This window comes from Emydura macquarii, unplaced genomic scaffold (genome assembly GCF_026122565.2).
Source record: "Emydura macquarii macquarii isolate MOO-44397 ecotype Brisbane River unplaced genomic scaffold, CSIRO-AGI_Emac_v2 contig_3485, whole genome shotgun sequence".
Classification (NCBI taxonomy): domain Eukaryota; kingdom Metazoa; phylum Chordata; order Testudines; family Chelidae; genus Emydura; species Emydura macquarii.
In genome coordinates, this window is record NW_027133622.1 from 419,082 (window position 1) to 438,681 (window position 19,600).

Below are 19,600 nucleotides of genomic sequence, written 5' to 3' on the forward strand. Positions count from 1 at the left end.
CCACACTGCTGGCATCTCCTTAAATCCCAGAAGCCTCCAGGTCCAGAGAGGAAAGCACCTCTATCCTCCACACCAGATACGCCCCCATACCTGTGAGTGCCCCTTGATCCCAGAAAGCTGCAGACCAACTAGGCCACTGACATAAGATTCACCAGGGTTATCGCGGAAGCCTGGAAGGATTTCAGAGAGTTCCAGGCCAAAAAGCCCCATTAGATCATTTAGTCTGACCTCCTGTCTAGCATGGGCCAGTCAGTTTCTCCCAGCTCCCCCTGTGCTGAGCCCATGAACTAGGGTTAGACCAAAGCATTTCAGTCCTCAGGAAACTAAACTAGAGCCCTGCTACCCAACCACAAGTGTTGGGTCTGGATCATGTGGGGAAACAAGTGGCCTCTTTCAGGCTCGGGTTGGACTGGCTCTCCTCCTCTTGCCCACAGGATTGGTGCTGGGGCAGCTGCGTGCCCTATTCCTACTGACCGCTGGCCACCTCACTGTGCTGTGTGAACGGCAGAGTGAGTGTGCTGAGGAGTGCCAAATGCAGCAGGGGGCAGTAGCTGGCAGGAGCAGAGCATGCAGGTTCAGCAGGAAGGGTTGACTTAGGCGGGAAACAACTCAACCCTCGTGGGATTGGTTCCGGTTTGAATCAGGCTGAAAAATTAGGCCTGAGCAGATGCTAGACTGTTGTGAGAACAGGAGAGATTGAGAGGGCAACAACACTGGGCTAGATGAGTCCATGGGTTTGATCCGGGATGACAGGGATGGGGGTGGGATAGTGAGGCCTTCGCAACAGCAGAGTAATGATTAGGTGAGTTATGTACAGATGATCTCATCAGGTGAACCACACCCCATACTGCATATGGAGGCAACCCTTCACCCCAAGTCCCTGCCAATTTGATCCTGGGGAAATTCCTTCCAGACCACGAATCTGGTGACCTGGAGACCCTGAGCCAAAACCACCAGCCATGCAGCTAACCATGGCAAGCTGAGCTAAACTGGGGCTTCATGATCACTGTCAACTGGTGTTTGAACAGCATCAAAGACAAGGGTGGGAGGTAAATTCTTTAGGGTGGGAAAAGAGAACTAGAAGCATGGAGGAAATTCAGGAAAATTTAGGTCGAGCGTCAGGAAACATTTCCCGTGAGAGAGCAGTCTAGTAATTGATGCTCTCATCTCCCTCATGGGAAAGGGCAGGAGCCTCCTTATCTGGGAGACTGGAAATTAAGAGCCCTGGGTAATAATCTGTGGGGGACAATCCTGCCCTGGATGGGAATGGCCTGAATGAGGTGTTTCCATCTCTGCTGGGGGAACAGGTGGTCAGGGATGATCCAGCCCCAGGCAGGGACGAGCGAGATGGGGCCAGATCGAATGACTCCATCTCTCCTGGGGAACAGACAGCCAGGGACGATCCTACTCCAGGTGAGGACAGACGAGATGGGCCAGCTCTCATCAGTCCAGGCTTTTCCTAGTCTCTGGCTTCAAGACTAGCATGGGATATCATACAGTGTCCAACCTCCCCTGCATGGCCCAGGTGACATCAGCTCACTGCAAGAGCCGGGGGAATCCAGTCCGTTTCCTCTACCTGTAAAGCAAGGCCCTTGTGGGTAGATTCAATTACAGCAACTGCCTTGCCTTGGAACTGGTGGGTGGGTTACAAACATGCCTCTTAGTGCCTTAAATTTCACCACAAAGTGTTTGCATATACAGGCATCACCTGGCACTGAAATGCAGCTGCCTCTGGGGAGCGGTAGCTAGGTAACAGCTGCATGGTGATGGCTCACCTAGTGTTGAGATGCAGCCGCCTCTAGGGAGCAGCTATCTCTAGCCCAGCATTGAGAAACCCAGCTATCCCTAACCAGAGGTTGCTGTAACAGCTGTACAGCAATGCCATACAAGGCGTGCTAGCCTGGCACTGAGATGCAGCCGCCTCTGGGGTGAGGAACTAGATAAAAGCTACACAATAACTCTGCATGAGGATGGCTCGCCTGGCACTCAGCCACCTTGTAGGGCGGGGGGAAGGCAACTGGATAACAGCCATGCCACAAAGAGATCACTTGTCTGGTGCTGAATTGCAGCCATCTCTGGGGCTGGGCAGCTGGGTAACAGTGCATAATGGAGAACAGGAAGTGAAGAAAAATCCCATGTCCAATTGCAAGAGGACTGTTAGGATGGCAAAATGTAATTAGACATGTTGGAATTTGCCCTGGAAAGTCATGACATACAGAGTTACACTTTCACATGTACCCCAGAAGACTTCACTCTTTGAAGCCAAAATGGCAACGGGGCAGAAGATACCAAGTGGGGACGGGGATAACAGAGTCCTTCGCGACTAAGTCCTCATCTCAACACACTAGGCATAAAGACAGAGTTAATGGATTACACTTGTGCTGAGATTGAGGGGAACAGTAGGAGTTCAGAAGAACTAGATCACCATGCTTTTTCCATCCACAATGAGCCCTGCCCTTATAGCAGCTGTAAAGAGTCAGGTACAAATCTATACATCAGATCTGGAGACTGAGTGCCCACACTGGGTATAATCTGGGCACTGGCAGGTAAACCACCCCAATCCTCTAGAGAGCTTCTAGGGGCTCTGTTTAGAGATCTGGGTTGTTACCCACACTAGAAACTGAAGTAGTGCTTCAGTTTCAATGTGTAGTTAGTGCTGCGTCCTGACTTTCATCCTGAACCCCTCAACTCCCAATTCCACAAATCCCCCTGAAGATCAGAATTTTCTATCACTCGTCTACCTTTCAGGAAATTTGCACTAAAGCAGCTCAGCTGTTCTGAATGACACCACCCCGGACCATACGTATGCATATTAAATATGTCTGGCACAATAATGCCACAGCTGTGAGTGAGGATTTCTCCTGAAAGGCTAGGGGCAATGGGGTCCCCCTGGGGAATTTCCCAGAGTTCCAAGAAGCCATCAAAACAACCAGGAAATCCAATGTTAATTATATCAAGCAATGGAACCTGGTGATCTGTGCTTCACTAATAGAAAATGTATCATTTATATTGTGGTAGCACATGGAGGGCCTCATTCAGGATTGGGGTGTCTCTGCCACTGGGCTGGATGCTGCACAGACCTTGCCCCCCAATCAAGATCAGGGACTCCCACTGTACTAGGTGCCATGCAGACATACAGGGAGAGAGAGTCCCTGCCTCGAACAGCTCACAGCCTAAATATACAAGGCCGGAACACAGATGAGACGATATTGTTGTGCTGGGTGCCTCACAGACCCTCACCTTGACCAAGATTGGGGTCCTCCCATTGTGCTGGACACCACACAGATGCCCCCATCCCGATCCCATGGGGCATTGCTATACGAATGCAGATGTGTAAACCCAGCCTAGGACTGCAAGTTGCCTTGTTTGAGCACCATCCTATACAGGAAATGCCAGGCATGATCAGAAAGGGCAACATACACTCCTGCACCTCGAGAACGAAGGTGTCTCTGCATCCATAGAGCAGGCACAGCCTGGCAGTGGGAGAGAGTGCACGGGTACAGAACTCCGAGGCAGATACACACACTCTCAGGGCTCCAATTCCCTCCAGCAGGGGATGACATCACCCACACACTGATTCCCTCAAGCAGGGCGCAGCAGTGCCCCCACCCCACAGGACCCTGCCAATGTGCCTCATCCCAACCCAGAACATCAAATCCAGAGCAGTAGGAGATAGTTATGAAATTGTACCTGTTATGGATGATTTGTTTTGTGCTCTTGATAGTGACGAAAGACAACATATATCTGTAAACGTGACGCGGCAGATGCTTAGTCCATAATGCAGACTGGGACCTCGAAGAACTGGAAGGAAAGCAAAGGAAATGGGGGTTACGCATCGGAGGAACAAACAGTTAAAAAGAGGAGGAAGGGGGCTTATGCTGTGTATCTACCCTGTTAGAAGGCAACTGTACTGGAGTCAGGACTCCTGGGTCCTATCCCTAGATGGGGGAGGGCTGTGGGATCTAGTTAGAGCAGGAAAGGCTGAGAGTCAGGGCTCCTGGGTTCAATTGCTAGCTCCTGTACGATATTAGAGTTTCCTACCTACTTGTGTACCAGCAAAAACAAATAAAAATGTTAAGAGAGTCAAAAAACAAAAATTAAACCCGGGTTACAAATTATTTTACAATCTGGCATCTAAAACCTGATCTAGCCCTCCCAAGCCAGAGGCTGAGAAGGACAGGCTTATAAATAAGATAAGATAGCAGAGAGCAATGGAGCCATTCAGAGGTGCTCAGATATTACAATGATGGGCTGCAGCATGAAACCCTAAAACAAGCCTCCAACCTTAGAGAGAGAGCTCTGAGTCTGGTTCTGAATTTTGTAAAGCAGGTGTTTCCAAAAGGAAGGGGGTTATTTCTGGATCATCCACTGTCGGAGCCTGGAAGCTGTAATGCTGGGCAATATGGGACCCCTGCACAGCCAAAGGGTGGTTATAATGGAGTCCCCTTTGATAGCTCACTCTTCTATGGGCCCTTTCATCCAAAAATCAAACCTAGCCATTATCAACCCATTTCAGTTGTGAGGAAACTGAGGCTCAGAGCAGCAAAGAGTCAAGGCTATGTAGCAGACCAGCAGCAGAGCCAAAAAAAAAAACCAGGAGTCCTGAATGCCAAACCCCAGCCCCTTCCATCACTACAGACCACATCCACTCCCAGAGCTGGAAACAGAAACCAGGAGTCCAGGCTCCCAGCCCGTGTTCTAACCCACCAGATCCCACTCACCTCCCAGAACCAGGATAGAACCCAGGAGCTCTGACTCCCAGCTTCCCCCACCTCTAACCACCTTAGCACCCGCAGCCTCTCCCTATAGGACACCAGATTCCACGTCTTTGGAGACAAAGCACAGCCGGCTGGGGCATGTCCTGTGGTAGTAGCCAAAGCAGTTCAGCTGGTGTAGGTGTAACTGTGCCCCCTAACTGTGCTCCCACCAAGGTGTTAAACGAGGTCTGGCTGTAGCAGGGAATCAGAAAGGGAGCAGAGGGAGACAGGGACTTTCCATTCAAGCCCACAAGGAACTGGTGGGGGAACGGGCAATACCCAGGTTCTGAATTTTGTAACCAGTCACAAACTGGACTGGCACTAAAGCCTGTTCAGTGCTGCAGGGGGTGAGCTCCCCCCCACAACCAAGAGATGAAAGGGACAGAATTCGCTCCTGCTTTTTACCTTGGTGCCCACTCTGAGCTTCAGGGATGCCCACTGTGCCACCTTCCCCTGGTATCACGCCCCCCAACAAGGCCTGCAGCCTAAGCCCCCATTCCCGGCCCTCACAGTCCTGCCCATGACCAGACCCTGGCACCAGCCTCGCCCTGCGTCCCACCCTGAGCGTAGGCCCATCCCCAACCCAGCACCCTCACCCCACAACAGGCTTTTCCCACTTCAGTGTCCCTCCTCCCCCAGATCTGCCCCCTTATGTCCCCATGCCCCCAGTGCGCCATCCCTCGATGCCCCCTCCATCCAACTCCTAGGATCTCCCCAGGGGCTTCCCCCGCCTTAATGTCGCTCCTAGACACCCCCCCCATCCAACCCCCCCACAGATCCTCTTCCCCAACCCCCATCATGGGCCTTGGCTCCCCATTTTCAGCCTGGTTCTCTCCTCAGCTCTGCCCCCCATGCAGATCTCTACCATGCAGAAACTCCCCCCCCCCCTCCCCCCGGATCTCCCTTACCTCCTCCATCACCACAGGCCCAACTTGCCCCTCGTCCCCACCACACTCCCAAACGCTACCTCTTAGTTTCCCCCTCAAGCCCCCCATTTCCTCCCACACTCCCTTGGCCCTTCCCTTCAGAGCCCTCCATCCCCCGCACACAACAGCTTCCTCCTCCACAGGCCTCCCAGCTCCCCCTCCCCTTCGAGACCTCAGCCCCCCACATTCTTCTTTAGGTCCCTCTCCTCAGAGCCCCCCAAAGGCCTTCCCTCGGAGACCTCAGCTTCCCCCTCACCCTCCAACTCCCACTCGAGCCCTCCCTCTCCAGCTCGGCTCCTCCCCCCACTCCTAGAGACCTCTTCTCTGGGCCCCCCCACACCCAAACAGGGGTCTCCCTCCCCACACCCTTCAGACCCAGCCCCCCACCTGCCTAGGGCTCCCAGCTCGCACGAGCCCTCCCCCAGGGGACCCCAGGACCCAGCCTCCCAGGGGACCCCTCCCCCCGCAGAACCCAGCCCCTGGTCCCGGTGTAACCGTCCCCGCGCGCGCCGCTCCTCACCCGCCGCCCGGCCCCGGCCCCGCCCCCGCGGCCTCGGGGGGGGGGGGGGGTGGCTCCCCCGCCCGCGCGCGCGCCGCGCCACGCAGCTCTCACCTCACTGCTCCCGCGGGCCAGGCCCCTCCCCCCCCGCGCGCGCGGCCTCCTCGCTCGGCGAACAGGGGGGGCCCCGCTACTGCCGCCGCCGCCGCCGCCGCAGACAGGGAGAGGGGGCGGGGCCAACGGCCGACTTCTCGCCGGCTCGCGCGAGATCTCCCTCCTCCTGGCTCCCCCGCACTCCCGTCTCAGGCTCTGTGTGTTCGCGTCCGCACTTTCGACGCGGAAAATAACTGCTAGCCTCCGCGTGCAGGGGATCCTTGCTTTAACGCCGCCGCCGCTCCTGCTACAACTGGGACACGTCTTTGCTTCCCTCCCCCAAGCTCGGGAAATGTGACGAATCCGCGAAGGCGAAACCGCAGCTAATTCGACAGCAAAGAAGGAAAAAGGAGCGTTTTCTTCACGGGACGGCATAAATTTAAATATATTTACATAATCAATTGCAAGGCAGAGGAGAGTGAAAATGAAGCACATGAGTCGCCCTAATGGAGCACGCTATTTTGAAGGGGATAATTGGAGCTATAGGGGTTGAATCCGCTGTGGTCAAAGCGCAGCTAGTTCCTAGGAAAGGAGGGGTTATAAAACCCTAGGCCCGGAACTTTCGTCATGGGATGCAATAAATTTAAATAATTAATTACAGCGTTAGGAAAGGCTGAAAGGAAGAAATCTGGCCCCCGATGCATCATATTATTGGGGGGAGGGGAAGAGGGGAAATTATAGGTTCAGTAGAAAACGAATCTGGTTTGGCGAATTCGCAGCCAGGGGAGGAGAGCGTTATAGGACTCCAGCACTGTCGCTATGGCCGTGGATTATATTTAAATATATCTACATGTGTGATTACACTAGCATAGAAAAGCCAACAGGAAGCAAATACGATCACTCTCCCTTCCTCTATCGGGTCATTTTACTTTTACAGAGAGAAGGGAGAATGGGAGAGGCAGGGATTGAATCTATTTTGTTGAAATCATGGCTTGCCTTGGTTGTAGGAAAGGATAGGGGGATTTTTCGAACGCCGCGCTTTCGCCATGGAAGGGAATAAATGTAAATATATTGTAATAATTTATTACATAATTGTAGGAAAGCCAATAAGAGGAACGAGACCCATGATCGATCATATTGGTTTTATATAGCGGGAAATGGAAGGTTCAGGGATAGAATCTGCTTTGGCGAAAGTGTAGCCAGTACCAAGGAAGGGAAGGAGAAACTAGTAGATTTTTTTTGTACCCTGCCCTTTCATTATATGATTGAATCTATTTGATTAATTTTACATAATTGTCTACACCATAATAACAGAGCCAATAGAACGAAAATACCCTCTTCCTCCAAAGAAAAAATAAATACATCACCATATTATTTGGCCAGAAAGAAATTGCACTTTCAAGTATTGAATCTGCTCTGGCAAAATTGCAACTAATTCCATAGAAGGGAGGGTGGGGAAAAAGGAGTTGGTTACTCATACCTTGCACTTTCAGTATGAAACAAAGAATTTAAAGATATTAAAATAATTAATTAGAATGCTAAAGAAGACCCAGTGGGCGGCAAATGAGTCCATGAATTATATGATGATATTTAAAAGGGAGTAATTGGATATCAAGGAATAGAATCTGTTTTGGCGAAATCACAGCTAGTTCCAGTGATTGGGGGGGAATCGTAAGGGATTGGTTCACCTTCCGCACTTTTGCGCCAGGGTGCAATAAATTACAATATTAAAATAAATAACATCCTCCCTTTAGAGAGTCACAAATAGGAGACGAATCAGCTCCTGAATTAACATCATATAGTTATTTAATTTTAAGGGTTCTGGCGAATGTGTTAAAGCCAACTGAACCTGCCAAGGAGCGGAAGAAGAAAAACGTTACTGCTGTCAGCACTTTCGTCACACAGTAGAAAATAATTAAGTTAAATAACCGGAGGGCAGAAATGCAACCCCTACTTTACTAATTTTTTTTTTAAAGACCATGAGTAAATTGTGTGGAATGTACAGAGCTAATAAATCACCTGACTTTTTTCCCCTAAAGGAAGGCAATAAAATGTTAGTGATTTGCCTTCAGTACTTTCTCCCTGAGGGGAAATGTCAATACATTGGAATAATCTAAGTCACTAATAAAAATCCAAAATCTCATGAGGAGCCAAATAGAATGCTAATTCATCCATTTTTTTATGTACTTGATGGAGGAGGAGAGGGGTGATTCTGTTGAATCTGCTAATGCCATTCCATAGTCTCAGTTACCACCTCCTGAGGCATAACTTGTGCCCTCTGGGACCAAATTTGCATGGTTGGACCTATCTTTTGATAGCTGGAAGCACTTTCAAAACAGCAATTAATTATCAAAGATTATCCCCATTTTTTAATCAGCCCTATCTATTCACACTTAAAGGAGGAGATATTTAATTACAAATGGTTCAATATATTGACAAATATAATTTTCACAAGTGTTGAATCTACTGGCCTCAAAGCATAGACCTGTTGTGGCATTGCCACAAGAAGTCAACACAGTGCTGAGTGCAAAGGGATGCACAAGGTGTCTCCTCCTTAATGGACACATTGTACCAGTCCCTCTTGACACCCACTAGCACTTAAAGGCAGGGTGCCACATTCTGGGCCCCCCACCCATCTTTATTTGGGAGTAGGGTAAAACACCCAAGATCTGCCACCAACAGGCATATTAATATCGCAGAGGGCCAATATGCAGAGAGAGCACCCACAAGATGCCCCCCCAGCAGTTGCAACCACGTTAGGGGAGGGGTGGGGCATGTATGAATGAGTCTTGTTGCCACATAAAAGTGGGTAGAGTATGGATGGTGACCGCCATGCCCCTTCATTAACAAGAGGGACCCTCCTGACCCCTCTCAACCAGCCATTGACCCTAATATAGCTATAAAGGCTACTTAATGATCTTTGTCCTTTACTAACTCCCTATTTAACTCAAACACCTGCCAACCACTAGGGAGAAAAGTTTGTTATGCGAAAGACACAACATGGTTTCAATTTAAGGCTGTGAAAAGCCCAATTCACATCTCTAGGGACATCTAGGAGACTCCCAGCCAACACAGGCAAGCAAAGTACAGTTCTTTCCAAGGCTAAAATGACACAAATTACAAAACTCCTTCAGGCCTTGTGTACACATACTAAAGAAGACCCCCCCCCCCCCCAAAAAAACAAAAAAAAACAAAACATTGTGACAATCATTTTTGTGGTTAAGACACCACACAAGGCAGAAGGCTGACCCACAGAGTCAGGTGCTTGCTTTGCACCACGGTGACCTGGGTTCAATGTCTTGCTCTGCCAGCTGCCTTGTGTGGCCTGGGACAAGTGGCTTGATCTCTCTGTGCCTCGGTTCCCTCTCTGTGCAACAGTGATAACAGCATGGCCCTGCCTCAGAGCCTGTTGGGAGGCTAAATACCTGTGATGTTGGAGCACTGCCCCCTTAGTGTGAGTGCTTCTGAGGGGAAAAGACACCACACAGTCAGGACTGCTATGCTCAGATCAGCCACAGCCTCCTTCTGGGACCTTGGGCCTGTCACTGAATGCCTCTGGGCCTCAGTTCCCCCATCTGTGATATAGGAAGAATGATCCTGCCTTCATCTATTTAGAATGCAAGCTTTCTGGGTTAGTTATATTGTCTCTGGGTGTCTGTGTGGTACAAGGGAGGCCCTGATCTCAGTCAGGGCCTGTAGGAAACACGGTGTGACAACAAAACAGGTGAAGTATGAATAACTAATAGCAACCACACATTTTATTTTCATCCTTTGCAGCTCACCTCTCCAATCAGCTGGTGTAATTAACTCATTGCCCCACCAGTGGGCAGCAGTTACCCACATATTTCAGATCTAGCTTAAAACTAGTAGCCCAAGCCTGCTACCTACAAACTTTCCTGCCCTTGGGGATTACCTGAGCCAGCTGGTTGCCAGCCAGAGGGTGGGACTGGAGCTGGTGCCCCCTAGAGGGGAAAGACCCCATGCCCCATTCCCCACCCCTCTGAGCCAGCTAGTCCCCTGCCCTGGGGCCAGAGGGGAGCCAGGGCCCCCGACAAGGGAAAGGCTCTGTGTTTCATCCCCCAGCTCAAGTTTCACACTGAGGAGCTGTTGATTCATCATCTCCACCCCTTATGAGTCCAGACCTGAGTTTGGCCCTGGAGCTTTTGGTTCATGGCATCCCTAAAACCCAGCACACGCCCTCAACCTGCCACTCCCCGCGTCTCCCCGACCCACCCTGCTGGGACAGGCCAGGGCTGGAGCAGCTGGAAGCTGCCCCCCTCCAGTCAACACTCCTGCCCTGCTCTCCACAGCGCACCCTGCCAGGAGAGGCTACAATGGCAACCTCTGGTGCCACCTCTGCCCCTCCCATCCCAGACTCCACTCCAGCTCCATGGCAGAGGCGGCCTGGCCCTCCGCGCTCCATTTCCCAGGCTCCCCTCACCCCTGGCCCTGGGCCCAGCTTCCCCTTCCCTCTCTGGTCAGCAGTGTCTATTTCCAGGCAGGGTAAATGTTTATTCTGGATCGGGGCCAGGGGGCATCAACAGAGTCTGTCCCAACTCAGTGCTCAGCCTGCTGTGTGGTGGTGGTGGTGATGCAAGAGCCCCCCGGCTATCACCCACTCGACCCCACTCCCCTCCCAGAGCCGGGGAAAGAACCCAGACCCCCCAGGAGGGAATTGGAGCTGGGCATGTACGTCTAGCTGTTAGCCAGAGACCGCTTTGCTGCCAGAGAGCCACCTGCATCTACAATTGCCCAAGGGCTGCCACTGCAAATAACTGTCCCAGCCAGGCCCTTTGCCAAAGACAATCGTTTATTTTTTTAAAACAAAAACAAAAAAAAATGACAGGCACAAAAATATAAGACAATCCAGCAGGAGGGCCCAGCGGCTGGAGCTGGCCACCCTCCCTGGCACGGCATCGAACCCTCAGCAGCAGAGGAAACGGGCAGCCTGGCCTCCAGGCCTGGTACTTTGAGGGAGGAGGGATGGATGGGCCATTCCTGACAGCTGGGGGAGGAAAGCAGGTAATTTCCTCCCCAATGGGGCCCAGAGAGACCCCAAACTGGGGGGAACCTGCCCCCTTTAGCTCACTCTGGAGTGACAGAGGATTTCAGCTCTTCATGGAGCCCAGGTCAAATCCCCCATGATACCAACCACATCACTGCGCCCAGAGCTCTCTGCAGCATGGGCTGCTCCCCTACCAGAGCCAGGGAGAGAACCCAGGCATCTTGGCTCCCAGCCCCTCTCCTTCCCCCTCCCCCCCGCTCTAACCACTAGACCCCACTCCCCTCCCGGCACCAAGCGGCTGGCGGTTATAAGGCATTCTGCAGCATGGCCGTGAATTGCTCTGCAAATGTTAATAATTTCTTAGTATCTCGTGGACACGGTTGTGTCCTTCCAGCTAAAACACACGTTTCTGCTCATCTCTCCCCCTGGCAGAGTGCACAATATTATAAGCCCCAAACAAAGCACTGGCAGTTTGTTTCCATTAAGCTGCTGGCCCTCACATTGGCTGAATCTGTGACAACATATATTAGGCCCTACAAAAAAACCCACTGACTGGCTGTTTCAGTGAAGCAGCCGGCTGGACCTATGACAATACATTATTACAGGTCCTACCAAAAACACTGGTTTGGCAAAGCGACATGGGCTCTCCTCCCTTCCGCAGACAATGCCACATATTATAGGTCCTACAAAAACAGTCTGTTTTGCTCTGCTTAAGCAGCTATTCCCCACCTTGCTGCTTGATAGAAGACATATTGTAGGTCCTACAGAACTGGCTTTTGTTTTGGTTTAAGAGGTGCTGCCCTCTCCTGGATTCTTTAGGGACAGAGCATTGAACATATTAGAGGGTCTACATTATTGCCAGCTACTGTTTTGTTCTCTGCAGTGCAGCATTGACAGTAGCTAGAGCGCAAAGGTCATTACAACAGCTAGTTAGTACTTAATTTTATTTATGGAGGGATGGGGAACAGGACACAGGGTGCCGTCCAGCCCCAGGGCAGGGGTCTGGCTAGCTCAGAGGGGTACAGAATGGGACCCGGGGCCCTTCCCCTCTAGGACAGGGATGGGGGGTTGGTATGACCTGAGTTTCCTACCCAAAAGGCTGGAGAGGCCATCGCTGCCGAGATCAGCTCCCTCCCCCCCGTAGGGGGCAGCAGTGAGGCTATGAGGCTGAGAATAACACCCAGCTCTGTACCCACAGGAGACCCCTGTACCTGAATGGTGAGCAAGCCCCAAGTCTGCCCCACTCCAGACCCCAGCTAGGGCATACCGGTGTCTGTACATATACCCCCAATCTGTACCCACGTGCCCCATTGAGCTAGGCTCTCTCTGCCCCAGAGAGCACCCGGTGCCTGGTCGGCACCCCCAAAGGAAGGGTTCCTCCAGGACGCCCCAACGAGCCCCCAGCCAGGCATCATTGCCACGGCCTAAGCAGGGAAAGCACAGGTGGGAAGGAGGGGGACAGGGAGCTGTCCTCTCAGCTGGTATCTCCTGGCACTGCCCAGTCAGGATGGAGAAACCAGCCCCACTTCACTTCTGTCTGGGGCGGGAAAAGCAGCAGAGACAGGAGGGGGAGACAGCTGGGACCAACTCCCCACTGCGGATCACCTGCCATCCAGTGTCTGTCTCTCCCAGGCTGGCAAAACAGGTGGCAACAAGCCACCCTGTGCCCCTGCCAGCTTGAGGCCGCCAGCAAATCACTGCCCGCGCCATCAATGGGCCCCGAAGCAGCCAGGCTTGAGCTGGCAAGCTGGGAATTCTCGGCTCCTCCTGTCGGGCTCACGCAGCCTTCGAAGCAGCGGGGGGGGAAGTGGGGGGAATGGAAAGGTCAGGTCCGGGTGCCCTCTGGTTGCACAGTATCCCCCACCATCAGGGGCCGCAGGTGGATCTGTCCGAGCCGGCCTCACACCGTCTGCACGGCCGCGGCCTCTCCGTCCAGCTCGTACTTGATCTTGCTGAGCATCTCCAGCTCCTGCTGGTGCCGGTCAGTCTTGTGGCCCACCAGCGAGCGGTAAAAGTGCAAGGCGAACACCACGAACACCACCCCCACCGGCACCATGATGACGGTGGAGGCCACGGCGGCGTCCCAGCCGGCGCCGTGCTCCGGGGTGGCGGCGGGTGGGCGGCCCACGGGCATGAACTTCACCCAGCAGATCAGCACCACCTCGGTGAGGAAAAGAAAGATGCCCAGGGCGGTGGAGAAGCCCCAGGCTAGCTCGATGTAGCGGTGCATGCGCTCGTGGGGGGACTCGTTGACCGAGTGCAGGTTGTGGATGTTGCTGACGGCCTCGATGTTGGGCAGGATGCAGGTGCTGACCATGAGGGCAAAGAGGTGCACGGCCACCAGCACCGTGGTGCAGGCGCTGAAGGCGATCAGCAGGCCCCGCGGATAGTCGTAGTCCTCCAGCTGCACCTCCACCATCGCCACCTGCGGGGGGCGCCGGAGACACCGTGAGCCCTGCAGGACTGGTGCCCCCCCCAGTGAGGAAAGGCCCCCACAGCCCATCCCCCACCCCTTTAATAGACCAGAGCCGGAATTCCTGCGGCCCTGCCTGTCCCAGCCCTGGCACTCCAGCCTGTCCCACTGCCAGTGCAGGGCGGGCTCAGCAAACAGCAAATGTTTCCCACTGCTCCCACAGCTGATCATTGCGTTTCACACGTTCTCAGGCAGGGGGAAGGGAGGCAGGAGAGCAGCATAATGAAGCTCCCAGATTCAGTCCAAGAGGCTGGGGGGGGGGGAAGGGACAAGCCGCCCTGGGTCCTTTATTGCAGCCCCAAAGGAGGTAGGGGGCAATTCATCCTCAGTCCCAACACCACACTGACCCAATCCCCCCACCCTGGGGCAAGAGGGGAGTGGGATCGAGTGGGTTAGAGCAGGGGGGCTGGGAGCCAGGACTCCTGGGTTCTGGGAAGGGGAGGGGGCAGTGCTGCCCCCTACTGGAGGGGATCCAGGCCCTGTATGTTTCCCAGCAGGCTGCCCCAACCAGGAATCTGAGGTCAGGCCAGCTGAATCTAATCATCATGGCCAGAGCAACTAGCCAAGGCCGAGGGCAAGGGGCTGGATGGAAGCTGGCACCCCCTAGAGGGGAGAGCTTCCGTGCCCTACTCCCAGGCTGCTGGCAGGAGAGCTGCCCCCCTTCTCGTCCTAATCGGTTGCTGCGGTTGCCAGAGTGAGATCATCCCCAGGACTGGAATTTGGCCTTGGGACAGGGCTGGGTGGAAGCAAAAAACTATCTTCACAGAGACATGAGAGGGCCTTGAAGGGGAAAAAGCAGGGATCCAGGGCTAGACTAGCAGGGGGGCTGTGGGTCAGGAGCGAGGGGCACCAGCCAAGCTGCAGGGGAGGAGGGAAGAGCCATCTTATCTTGTTGCTGGGTCTGTGACCGCCCCATTTAACCACAATCCCACACCTGGCCCAGGCCACAGCTCGGCAGGGAGGGGAAGGAAAGGAGGTTACAGGGCCAGCTGGGTGGGGAGGGGCAGCTCTGGGCCTGCTCTAACTACCAGACTCCACTCTCCTCCCAGAGCTGGGAGTCCTGGCTCCCTATGGTCGGGGACTCATTCTCCCAGCCCTGGTGGCGGGGCCCTAGCCGGGTACGAGGGGGACGTCGATTACAGGGCGCATGAGAGATGCCCTCACCTCTTGCTAAGTGCACCAACCCCTAACCAGCCCGTGACCCCCAACACAGCTACAGCGAGTCAGGGCTCCTGCTCCTGACACGGGGGGCTGGGAGCTAGGACTCCTGGGTTCCATCCCCAGCTCTGGGAGCGGCGTGCGGTCCAGTGGTTAGAGCAGGAGCCTGGGGGTCCGGACGCCTGGGTTCACTCACCATGGCGAAGCCAGAGAGCAGGGCCGAGGTGCGGCTCGAGGCCTTGAGCTTGGCCCGGCTGAGGTAGAGGCGCCGCCAGTTGAGGGCATGCAGCGAGTGCTGGTTGGCGCCCATCAGTTCCAGGTAGCTGTGCCGCACAAACTCCCGGTAGGTGGGGGAGACCCCCAGCGTGTCTGCCCCCTCGGGGTTCAGGGGCTCCCGCTCCCCCTCACCCCCCGCATCACCCTCACCCTCAGCGCCCCCACCTGCCTTCATTGGGACCGGGGCACTCGGTGGGGGGGGGGGGGACCTCAGATCCCCGTTGGGAGAGGAGACCGTGGAGATCCCAGGCAGTGGGGGGGGGGGGACTGGACAGACCCTGAACAGGAGGGGCAGAAGCTGGAGAGACTGTAGGGGGTATCTAAGGGCAGGCACAGAGGGCTGGGGCAGAAAGGGGGGGACTGAGGTCCCCTGGCCAAGGAGAAGGGAAACTGTAGGGGGACAGAAAGGCAGCGGAGGAAGAACCCAGAGCGGAAGAACCCAGGGCGAGCCCCGCCGGGGGGCGTGAAACGGGGGAGCTGCGGGGGGGACAGAAGACGAAGGAGGGAGAAGAAGGGGTGGGGGACAGAAGAAGACGGGAGGGGAGAGTAGGAGCGGCCCTGGGCAGCGGCGGGGAGGGGAGGGGGACAGGAGCAGAGGTAGAGGCCGGGGGGAATCCCTGGGGGAAGGTCCCGGACACGCGGGGGGAAGGGCTCGGATTGGGGGTCCCGGGAGCCGGAGGGTGGCGGTCCCTGTCTCGAGGGAGGGGAAGGGCCCGGGTAGGCAGTGGGAGGAGCCGGACGGGCGGACCCGGGGGGGGAAGGACCCCGACAGGGGCGGGAAGGGGCCGGACGGGGGGGTCTCGGCAGGCAGGGTTGGACCTGGGACGCTCGCAGCCTATACCCAAGTGCGCGGCGCGGTCGGTTCAGCTCCCTCCGGCCACCGCGGGGGCGGGGGTGGGGACCCAGCCGGCCCGGGCGCGGGGGATGAGGGCAGAGCAGTCGGGGCTGTCCCGGGCGGAGTTTCTAAAGGGGAAGCGGCGGCCGGAGGGGGCGGGGCGGGGGGGAGGGTTTCCCGCGGAGGGGGGGAGGAGCCCGGCCCGGCGTCCCACTCCCCGCCCAGGGGTGCCCCCTGCAGGCAGCCCCCGAGTATGGCCAAGGGGTGCCACGGAGAGACACGGGGGCTGGGCGGAGCCTGGAGGGGTCTAGATAGGGGCAGGCGGGGACGGAGGCAGACAGAGTCGGAGATGGAGGAACGAGTGGACAGACACACGGACCCGGCGGGGAGCACCAGAAGTTCAGGGCAGGGGGTCCTGGTGCCGGGGAGGCCGCGGCTGGGCTGGGGCCCAGCTTTGAGCTTCCGCGAGTTAGAAATGAACATTTGGACTCGCAAGGGGCAGAGGAGGGAGGGGGGCGGGGAGCCCGGACTCCTGGGTCCCAGGGGCGACTCTGCCCGTGCATTTGCAGTTGACGCTGGCAGGTGTTTGCCCAGCTCGGAGGTGGAGGGGAAAGCGGGTTAATTAACGCTCTAGCCTATCTGCGAAGGAGGGCCCGGCTGCGACCCACGGGCGGCGTCCCGCTCCCTACTGCCCCACAGCAGACCCCCGCCCCATCGACCCTGCCTTCGGGGACGCCTCGGCCAACGGAGACGCGGTTTCTAGCCCTGCGGGGGCCGGGCGAAGTCGGCCTGGGGCAGAGTGTTTGACGAGCCCCCCTGTTGTAGGGCGGCGGGAGCCGTGGGGCCCAGGCCGGAAAAATTCAGCTGGCGAAATCGCTGGGAGCCCACAGCTGGGGGCCGAGCCGCGGCGGAGCTTTTAGAGCCACACGTCCAGCCTCGCCTCAGGCCCCCACGCCACGGAGGCCCCCCTGTTGCTCTGGCAGTGGGGATGGGTGAGGGGGGCCAGATAGGCCGGGGGGTGGGACAGTGGGGATATGGGGAGAGACACAGGGGTGGCTACATGCAGGGTTGGCTGTGCACCGGGTGGTGGACAGACGGGTGAGGATGTACGGGGATGGTTGGCTATACATAGGGATAGATGAGTGAGTGCCTATCTCCGGGGACAGGTGGACGGACACAGGGACGGATGGACGGACACGGGGCGGATGTATATCTAGGGGGTTGTCACTCAGATTAGAGAGAGATTATTTTGCCAGGCCCTTCGGAATTACAGCATCCCCCATGCAGGCCAGACTTGGTCTAGCTCATCCATGAGTCCTTCTGCGTGGCACACAATGTGACAGTGGCCCGACGGGGGGGTCTGTCGGGGTCCCTGCTATGCCCTGCCCGCCAGGGGCCTGCTCCAGCCCACAAGTTTACAACCGCTGCCCCGAGAGGCCCAAGAAGTGAAAGCTCAGCCAAACCAAAGGAAGAGAAAACCAAACAAAAAACCCCCGAAATGGTAATATAAAAAAAACAATTTTTTTTCCAAGCAACAAAGAAAAAAACCTGTAAAAAAATTAAAATAAAATAATAAAAAAACCCAACAATTTTATTTTGCATTTTTTGGGAAGAAAATGGAAGGGGGAAAAATATAAACAGGCTTAAGACCAAAACCACGTTCTTTTTTTGATTTTTTTTTTCCTTTTATATCGCAAACAGTATAGTACAATGCAGAACCCCTGAAGGTCGGATCGGAGTCATTTTTACCTTCCACCCTGGCTCAGAGCAGCTGCAGGGCGGGCGGAGCTCGGAGAGGGGGACTCCCAACGAGGGGCTGGGCGAAGGAGAAACGGGGGGAGACACAGGTCATTTCTGAAGCCCAGGGTGGGTGGGGAGGGAAAGCTTTGGTCCTTGGCTGGGGCTGGAGTTGGTCTAGAAGGAAATTGGGGGTGGGAGGGGGGCCGCTGCGTTGGAGGAAATGTGTGCGAGTGATGTCACCATCTAGTGGCTGCAGCTCACATGGGGAATGCAATTCCTAGCACACCCTGCCCCTCTGCCAGTTGATGGGTGTGTTTGCCTCCCAGGGGAATGGCTGGGTGTGGTGGTGGGGCGGGTCCGGGGACGTGTTTCGCTGGGAGGAAGGTGGGCGTGACCGTGGCTGTGCAAGGGATGCCTCGCTCTCTGGGGAAATCTATCTGTCCGTCTCTCTCTAGAACCCGTCCGTCCATGGGATGGCTGCGTCTGTCAGTCTGTGGGATTGCTGCATCCATCTGACCTCCCCGACCGTAGCAGCAGCAGTTAGTTCAACACGCCTGGCTGGATTTTCACTCTCTCCTATTTCAACTTTGTTTGTTTTAAACCTGAGGTATTTTCCATAAAAACATCCGCTTAAAACTAAACAAGGCAAAGGCAAGCTGGAACCAGAGACTCCCCCGACCCCAGTCCTGGAGAGGGGGGAAGGGTTGTCCAATCCCCCGCCCTGTCAGGAGGAAAGGCCGGAAAGTGGCCCGGATGCCTGGGTCCGCATGGAGTGTGTGACACGCGAAGGAACTGGGAAGGCCAACCAGGAATGGGGAATCACTGATGTCGGGGAGCTATGGCCCAGCTGATTGGGGTGTGTGCCCCAAAACAGACAGCCTTGGGGATCCCCCATCACGCCCCACAGACATCGCCCTTAGCCGCAGGATCCCCCCAACCAGCCCACATCTAACCAGCCTTATGCCACGCCCCCTGCACTGACAGATCGTTGCCCCGCTGGGTTTGTTCTGAGAGGGGCAGACTCTTTGGGGGGGGTGTCTTGGCTCCGGGGGGAATGGCCCCATATTTTCTTGGCCTTTAAACACTGAAAAGAAACAAAAACGGGGGGAGAATGGGGGGAGAATACCTTTTTCTTTGTGTCGTTCGCCTCCAATGGCAGAACCTATTGCTACGATTCAAGTAACGCATTAGTGGGGGGGATTTCAAGTATCAAAAGAAAGGTCAGCGGGGAATTCGTCTGCCCCCCCAGCCCCTCAACAGCCAGCCAGCCCCACCACACCCCTCAGACCAATGTGGAATGGGTCACATGCACCCCGCAAGGCTGGGGGGGGGGAATGACCACACCCCCTTCTCCTTAGGGCATGGATGAAACTGATGGGGGACCCCCCAATCCACAGGTAGAAATGCTGCCCAGCCCCACCGGTGTGGGGGGAACTGAGCAAAGCCACATCCCAGGCCCCCCCCGGGAGGAGCCAGGGGAGCAGAACCGTTCTGAAAAAGGAAGTTCAAGTTTCAGGATGGGGCAATCCGCCGATGCGGGAGGGGAAGGGGGATGAGGAGGGGCCTCCCCAAACCAGGAGGAAATCCAAACACTGCTTATCCCGCTTCCCCCCACAAGGGGTTATTTAAAGCTGGTGGATGGGGGAGGGGGTTGGAGGGAGGGGCATGGTTGGGGCTCCTCCCCAGGGAGTGAGGGCGTGGGGTGGGGATAAACCATCAGTGCTAAAGCCCCCCGCGGAGGGGCCTGTGTGTGGAGAGTGTCTCTTGCGGGGGGTGATGCAGTAGCCAGAAACTTGCAAGGGGGGGAACGATCTCTTGGGTGGGGGGACTCAGATACC

At 55.6% G+C, this 19,600-nt stretch overlaps 2 protein-coding genes across 4 annotated transcripts in view; both read right to left on the reverse strand.

Moving 5' to 3' along the window:
* SETD1A (SET domain containing 1A, histone lysine methyltransferase) overlaps positions 1-6,865 on the reverse strand; it is a 30,726-nt gene extending 23,861 nt beyond the window's left edge. For all 3 annotated transcript variants that reach the window (XR_010917481.1, XM_067535231.1, XM_067535230.1), the window contains exons 1-2: positions 6,297-6,865; positions 3,691-3,801 (exon numbers count right to left, since the gene is read on the reverse strand). The gene's annotated coding sequence lies outside the window, so the exon portion shown is untranslated. The remainder of the gene's footprint in view (positions 1-3,690; positions 3,802-6,296) is intronic.
* Positions 6,866-11,067: 4,202 nt separating this feature from the next.
* ORAI3 (ORAI calcium release-activated calcium modulator 3) lies at positions 11,068-16,115 on the reverse strand. Its single transcript, XM_067535270.1, has 2 exons — positions 15,108-16,115; positions 11,068-13,705 (listed from the first exon to the last, which is right to left on the reverse strand). The coding sequence occupies exons 1-2, from the start codon at positions 15,360-15,362 to the stop codon at positions 13,181-13,183; spliced, it is 780 nt and encodes a 259-aa protein (XP_067391371.1). The 5' UTR covers positions 15,363-16,115; the 3' UTR covers positions 11,068-13,180.
* Positions 16,116-19,600: the final 3,485 nt, after the last annotated feature.